The 7,500-nt window shown below is 48.3% G+C and overlaps 1 protein-coding gene across 5 annotated transcripts in view; it reads left to right on the top strand.

Moving 5' to 3' along the window:
* The window catches only part of LOC308165104 (ras-specific guanine nucleotide-releasing factor 1-like), a gene marked incomplete at both ends in the record, with an annotated part of 32,004 nt that overhangs the window by 15,583 nt on the left and 8,921 nt on the right, over positions 1-7,500 (top strand). Inside the window, 7 exons of one of the 5 annotated variants that reach the window (XM_080539206.1) lie at positions 1,385-1,545; positions 1,940-2,003; positions 2,538-2,665; positions 2,863-2,945; positions 3,374-3,622; positions 5,618-5,988; positions 6,587-6,708. In XM_080539206.1, coding sequence (XP_080395332.1) covers positions 1,385-1,545; positions 1,940-2,003; positions 2,538-2,665; positions 2,863-2,945; positions 3,374-3,622; positions 5,618-5,988; positions 6,587-6,708 — 1,178 coding nt within the window. Of the gene's footprint in view, positions 1-1,384; positions 1,567-1,939; positions 2,015-2,537; positions 2,666-2,862; positions 2,946-3,373; positions 3,638-5,617; positions 5,995-6,586; positions 6,709-7,500 lie in introns of all 5 variants that reach the window. The other 4 variants (XM_080539205.1, XM_080539203.1, XM_080539204.1 and 1 more) reach the window with 4 other exon arrangements.

The raw sequence follows: 7,500 nt of genomic DNA, 5'->3' as shown, positions 1-7,500 counted from the left end.
GTTGGATAACAGTCTGATGTTAGATAACATAACAGTCTAACGTTGGATAACAGTCTGATGTTAGATAACAGTCTGATGTTAGATAACAGTCTAAAGTTGGATAACAGTCTGATGTTGGATAACAGTCTGATGTTAGATAACAGTCTGATGTTGGATAACAGTCTAATGTTGGATAACAGTCTGATGTTGGATAACAGTCTGATGTTGGATAACAGTCTGATGTTGGATAACAGTCTAACGTTGGATAACAGTCTGACGTTGGATAACAGTCTGATGTTGGATAACAGTCTGACGTTGGATAACAGTCTGATGTTGGATAACAGTCTGATGTTGGATAACAGTCTGATGTTGGATAACAGTCTAACGTTGGATAACAGTCTGATGTTGGATAACAGTCTGATGTTGGATAACAGTCTGATGTTAGATAACAGTCTGATGTTAGATAACAGTCTGATGTTAGATAACAGTCTAACGTTGGATAACAGTCTAACGTTGGATAACAGTCTGATGTTGGATAACAGTCTAATGTTGGATAACAGTCTGATGTTGGATAACAGTCTAACGTTGGATAACAGTCTGATGTTAGATAACAGTCTAACGTTGGATAACAGTCTGATGTTGGATAACAGTCTGATGTTAGATAACAGTCTGACGTTGGATAACAGTCTGATGTTGGATAACAGTCTGATGTTAGATAACAGTCTGATGTTGGATAACAGTCTAACGTTGGATAACAGTCTAACGTTGGATAACAGTCTGATGTTAGATAACAGTCTGATGTTGGATAACAGTCTAACGTTGGATAACAGTCTAACGTTGGATAACAGTCTGATGTTGAATAACAGTCTAACGTTGGATAACAGTCTGATGTTGAATAACAGTCTGATGTTGGATAACAGTCTGATGTTAGATAACAGTCTAACGTTGGATAACAGTCTGATGTTGGATAACAGTCACAGCGGTTGGGATTCCCCAATTATCTTTTTTCTTTTGTTGGTTGCAAGTTCACCATACCCTTGACAAACTGTGTGTGTGTTTCTGTGTCTGTGTCTGTGTGTGTGTCTCTGTGTGTGTGTGTCTCTCTCTCTCTCTGTCTGTGTGTGTCTCTTTGTCTGTCTGTGTGTGTGTGTGTGTGTGTGTGTGTGTGTGTCTCTCTCTCTCTCTGTCTGTCTGTGTGTGTCTCTTTGTCTGTCTGTGTGTGTGTGTGTGTGTGTGTGTGTGTGTGTCTCTCTCTCTCTCGGTCTGTCTGTGTGTGTCTCTTTGTCTGTCTGTGTGTGTGTGTGTGTGTGTGTGTCTGTCTGTCTGTCTGTCTATGTGTGTGTCTGTCTGTCTGTGTGTGTGTGTGTGTGTGTGTGTGTGTGTGTGTGTGTGTGTGTGTGTGTAGGCTCCCTCATCCAGGTGCCCATGAGTGAGAAGGGTAAGCTGACGCGAGGTCGTCTGGGCTCCCTGTCGCTGAAGAAGGAAGGAGAGAGACAGTGCTTCCTGTTCTCCAAACACCTCATCATCTGCACCAGAGGCTCCGGAGGCAAACTGCACCTCACTAAGGTACTGCCTGTGTGTGTGTGTGTGTGTGTGTGTGTGTGTGTGTGTGTGTGTGTGTGTGTGTGTTGGGGGGGGCGGTGGTTGGTTGGATGGGTGGGTCTGGGTGAATGTGTGTTGTGATTGAGATAAGAATGTTATAGACCACAGCAACATCTTGTAAAGTTGAATAAGTACAAGAACAGTTCGTACAGTACAGCTCTCTCTCTCTCTCTCTCTCTCTCTCTCTCTCTCTCTCTCTCTCTCTCTCTCTCTCTCTCTCTCTCTCTCTCTCTCTCTCTCTCTCTCTCTCTCTCTCTCTCTCTCTCTCTCTCTCTCTCTCTCTCTCTCTCTCTCTCTCTCTCTCTCTCTCTCTCTCTCTCTCTCTCTCTCTCTCTCTCTCTCTCTCTCTCTCTCTCAGAATGGAGTGGTGTCCCTGATAGACTGCACCTTGTTGGAGGAGGCCGAGGGAACGGATGATGAGGGTAGGTCTCGAGTGACACCTCCCTCCCTGAAATGATCTGACAAACAGTTGATATACAGTACATATTCGGACGGAAGGGAATCGTATGGTAGAGTAAATTGTCCCCAGGGTCCCCTGACAAGAGGGAGTAATCCTACATCCTAAATAACAAACATAAATAACGTTTGTCCTTCACATATCAAGGCTAGTGTATTAGATAGACAGACCAACAGACAGGCAGACAGACAAACAGCTACTGATCCCCGAGGGGAAATTCAGGCGTTACAGCAGCTCACACTTCAATAGTAGACGCCCCAAAAAATTTAAATAGAATACATTTACATACAAGATATAGACCTAATATTATTTTTATATAAAATGATTATTATTAATTATTAATTATTACCTCTGACATCCAATAGACATCTGACAGTGAAACAAAACAGCTCCTAACTCCGGCCTAACTGACCGCTCTTACAGCCAAGTCAGATGCAATAAAAAACATACATTTTTCTGCCCAGTTTTGAGTGTATGAGGATGCTTCCTTTCATCACAGCCAAGCAGGACGTGGACCACATGGACTTCAAGATCATCGTGGAGCCCAAGGAGGGCCAGTCCTTCACCCTCATCCTGGTGGCCTCCTCACGCCAGGAGAAGACGGCCTGGACCAGCGACATCAGCCAGGTCTCACACATCTCTCCCTCACGCATCACTTCCTCCTAAAATGATGACACTTCCTCCTCTCTAAAATGACACTTGTCTTGTCCCCTGACTCACGACTTCCTGTCAGTCTCGTGCTTGAGGTATTATTACTCAGCTAGAGTCGTTGTAGAGTTGGTCACATGACGTGGCGTCCCCTGTCTCTCTCTCGTGTCCTACAGTGCATCGACAACATCCGCTGCAACGGGCTGATGATGAACGCGTTCGAGGAGAACAGCAAGGTCACCGTCCCGCAGATGATCAAGTGAGTGTGAGGCGTCCAGGTCACGCTTTTCTACCAGTTCATACGTCAATCGTAAAAATACTCATTGTGTGTGTGTGTGTGTGTGTTTGTGCTTGTGTGTGTGTGTGTGTGTGTGTGTTTGAATGTGTGTGTGTGTGTGTGTGTGTGTGCGTGCGTGTGTGTGCGTGTGTGTGCGTGTGGTGTGTCTGCGTGTGTGTGTGGTGTGTGTGTGTCTGTGTTTGTTCACGCGTGTTTGAATGTACTTGAATGTGTGTGTGTCTGTGTGTGTGTGTGTGTGTTTGTTCGCGCGTGTGTTTGAATGTATTTGAATGTGTGTGTGTGTGTGTGTGTGTGTGTGTGTGTGTGTGTGTGTGTGCATGCATGCATGTATGTGTGTGTGTGTGTGTGTGTGTGTGTGTGTCTCTCTCTCTCTCTCTCTCCTCCCCCAGGTCAGACACCAGCCTGTACTGTGACGACGTGGACATCCGCTTCAGTAAGATGATGAACAGCTGCAAGGTGCTGCAGATCCGCTACGCCAGCGTGGAGCGTCTGCTGGAGCGGCTGACCGACCTGCGCTTCCTGTCCATCGACTTCCTGAACACCTTCCTGCACTCCTACCGCGTGTTCACCAGCGCCGACGTGGTGCTGGACAAGCTCATCACCATCTACAAGAAGCCCATCAGCGCCATCCCAGCCCGGTGGGTTCCATCAGAGTTCTAACTAGTTCTGACAGGGTTCTACTAGTTCAACCAGGGTTCTATCAGAGGTCTATTAGTTCCAACAGGGTTCTATTAGTTCCAAAAGAGTTCTATCAGAGTTCTACTCGTTCCAACAGGGTTCCCACAGGGTTCCCACAAGGTTCCACTAGTTCCAACATGATTCTATCAGAGTTCTACTATTTCCAACATGATTCTACCAGAGTTCTCTTAGTTCCAACAGGGTTCTCCTCATCAAGGCCCAGAACCATTCAGGCTGTGAATGTGTACTGTACGTGTTGGTGAATCACTGTGATATGATTGGACTGGAATGCCATGGAGGTTGAACTTTGACCTAAGCCGCAGTATGTGTATACCCAGCGTGATCAGACACAGACGTTTCCAAACTCTTGTTTCGAAACCCCAGACACACACACCGGCCTTTGTGTCCGGTTAGGAATACACACGCCCGTTGGTTTAGCTTGATCAGTTTGATCAGAGATATCAGAGAGCTCTGTGGGTTCTGGTTTTGTCACGTGGTTACGTCCCTGTAACCGGCCCACGGTGCTATCATGTCTGCCCAGGGTGAGAGGGGAACAGGGGAACAGGGGGAAGAGAGGAGGAGAGGAGAGGCAGAGAGAGGTCACACGGTGCATTCACTTCTCTGTGTTCTGTCCACTGCCACAGTAATTGGGTCCTGCACACCTCTCCTCTCCTCTCCTCCTCCTCTCCTCCTCTCCTCTCCTCTCCTCTCTTCCCCCCCCTCTAAGTCTGACCATCCCTCTCTCCTCTGCACCGTCACCATGGCAACCCCCTCACTCTGCTGCAGGACCCCACCCCTCTCTCTCTCCTCCCTCCTCCTCCTCCTCTTCTCTCCCTCTTTTCCCTCCCCTCTCCCTTTCTCTCTCTCTCTCTCTCCCCCTCCCTCTCTCACCCCCTCCTCCCCCTCCCTCTCTCCCCCCCTCCCTCTCTCTCCTGTCTGCAGAGGCTCCACAGTATTAAATATTGATGGTGGTGCTTTGCACCCAACCCCCCCCCCCCCCCCAAACGCCCCCTCACCTCCACCTCCTCCTCTCCTGGGTGATTCCACCGAGGAGGAGACACAACATGGCCGCCGTCTCCTCCTCTGCTGCTGCTGCTGCTAGCTCCACACGGGGCTGGAGGCTCCCTGCTCGCCCACTCCCAGCAGCCCCCACTGGGGTGGAATCCATTCCTGCGCTCTAACTCTCTCCCCCTCTCTCTCTCTCTTTCTCTATCTCTCCCTCTCTCTCTCTGTCTCTCTCGCTCTCAAGTCTCCCCTTCCTTTCTCTCTCCCTCCCCCTCCCTCCCCCGCTCTCTCTCTCTCTCTCTCTCTCCCTGTGTCTCTGTGGGCCTCCCCAGGGCTGGTTGCCGTTGGCAGCACCCGTGCCTCCCACACTGTCACTTGACAGGCTATTTATAGGTCTTCAGAGGGGGTGGCTCTCACTGCTAGGAGGAGGCTGTCTTAAACAATGTAGCTTAAACAAAAGAGGCAGGAGCTCCCATAGAGATGGTGGTGGTGGTGTTGTGAATGTGTGCTGCTCTCTCTCCTCTCTCCTCTCCTGTTCCAGCAGCATAGCATCGCATCGCACCGTGATATACTCCTCTCGAACACTTGATCCTATTTGGGTCACGGTGTTGCCGGTGCCTCACAGTATAAAAAACAAAACCACCCCCCAAAAAAATGTTGTTATCTATTTTGATACGTGCCATCATGTGTCGAGCTGTGTTTTTGAAACGTGTTGTCGTTCTTTCTTCCTCCTCCTCCTCCCCCTCATCCTCCTCCTCCTCCTCCTCTTCCTCCTTCTCCTCTTCCTCCTCCTCCCCATCCTCCTCCTCCTCTTCCTCTTCCTCCTTCTCCTCTTCCTCCTCGTCCTCCTCGTCCTCCCCCTCCTCCTCCTCCTCCTCCTCCTCTTCCTCCACCTCGTCCTCCCCCTCCTCCTTCTCCTTCTCCTCTTCCTCTTCCTCCCCCTCCCCCAGTTCCCTAGAGCTGTTCTTCGCCAGCAGCCAGAGCAACAAGCTGCTCTACGGCGAGCCGCCCAAGTCGCCCCGCGCCAGCCGCAAGTTCTCCTCCCCGCCGCCGCTGTCCATCACCTCCAACAAGACCAACTCTCCCAACCGCCGCCGCAAGCTGTCCCTCAACATCCCCATCATCACGGGGGGCAAGGCCCTGGACCTGGCCGCGGTCAGCTGCTCCCCCAACGGCTACGCCGCCAGCATGCACTCCTCCATGTCGCCCTTCAGCAAGACCACCCTGGACATCAACAAGCTGTACGTGTCCAGCAAGAACGCAGACGAGGCGGACGGAAAGGCGGACGGAGGGAAGGAGGCGACCGCCGCCGGCAAACCAGGTCAGGGTCGGTTGGTTGGTCGGTTGGTTGGTTTATTAGGAATTCCATTAGCTAATGCCATGACATTAGCTAGTCTTTCTGGGGTCCGATACAAAAATCATGGGTTGGTTGGTTGGCGTTAGTGGAAATGGGAAATGTGTGTGTGTGGGGGGGGGGGATAGATAGTTGTCTTTCAGTCCACCATTTAAGTTATGCACATTTAAGAAGTTACACAGTTGATATTGTACAACTCAGCATGGGCTTTAATGGTCAACCAAAGCTTATTGAAGATATCTCACTATGTAAACGTCTTCCTCTATGTTTAGTTAGCTGAGCAAAGTACACTAAGTATCTGCTGGAACCTTTCTAGTCTGTAATGCTATGATATGGCTATGGTTTTGCGTTTGGGTTTTAGGTTGAAATACAGTAGGGATATTCATCTGAATGGCAATCCAACTTTGTGAGAAGTTCTGGTTTGTTAAAACACCAATGATGCCCCGGGTCAATTTGACCCGAACAGTACCAAAGGGACCGAAAAGTGAACATCACACAAGGGTTACGTTCTGGTTTGTTAATCTGGTTTGTTAAATTCTGGTTGTGTTTGTTGGTTCCTGTCCAGACATGTCCGTGAGGGAGGAGTGTGACCTGGACCCCCCCCAGAGCGACGAGGCAGAGAACGAGATGTCCCCGCCGAAGTCCCCCACCACCCCCAAGAACATCAAGTCCAAAAACTCAGGTACTGTATGAGAGCATCTGACATCATAGAAGATGATAATATCATGGACTGGTTTCACAGACTAAAAGTGTGATTTAGTCAAATAGTGAAACCGGCCCAATATATAATATATGCCATTTAGCTGACACTTTTATCCAAAGTGACTTACATTGCAGTGAGTGCGTAGATTTTTCAGTGTATATCATATGACATAATATGCTGGCATTCATACTGTACCAACACACACACACACACAAAAAACGCCCACACTAGTCTGAACACGTGACTTAGTAAAACAGAAGCGTAGGTCCGTCTTAACTCAATGACCATACTTCTCCATCCATCGGATTTAGATTCAACTTTACTTTCGATTAGATTCAATTTGGGGCGCTTAGTGGCATAGCACACTAATGCGCATACTAGTCTACCGCATAATCACAAGGTCCCTGGTTCGATTCCGGCATTCGACATATCCTGCATGTCATCCCTCCTCTCTCTCTCTCTCATCCATCCTTCCTGTCGATCTCTACTGTCTCTATCTAAATAAAGCAGAAATGCCCTTTTGATCTTTTTTTTTAAAGAAAAGAAAAGAACATTGAACTTTATTGCCATTGACAGAGCACAAGTACTGAGACAACGAAACATAATTTGGCATCTAACCTATCCAATCTAATCTAACCTATCCAATCTAATCTAACCTATCCAATCTAATCTAACCTATCCAATCTAATCTAACCTATCCAATCTAATCTAACCTATCCAATCTAACCTATCCAATCTAATCTAACCTATCCAATCTAATCTAACCTATCTAATCT

Source organism: Nansenia antarctica (genome assembly GCF_963989245.1).
Source record: "Nansenia antarctica genome assembly, chromosome: 9".
In the NCBI taxonomy this organism is placed as follows: Eukaryota; Metazoa; Chordata; class Actinopteri; order Argentiniformes; family Microstomatidae; genus Nansenia; species Nansenia antarctica.
This window is presented reverse-complemented; position numbering and strand designations above follow the sequence as displayed.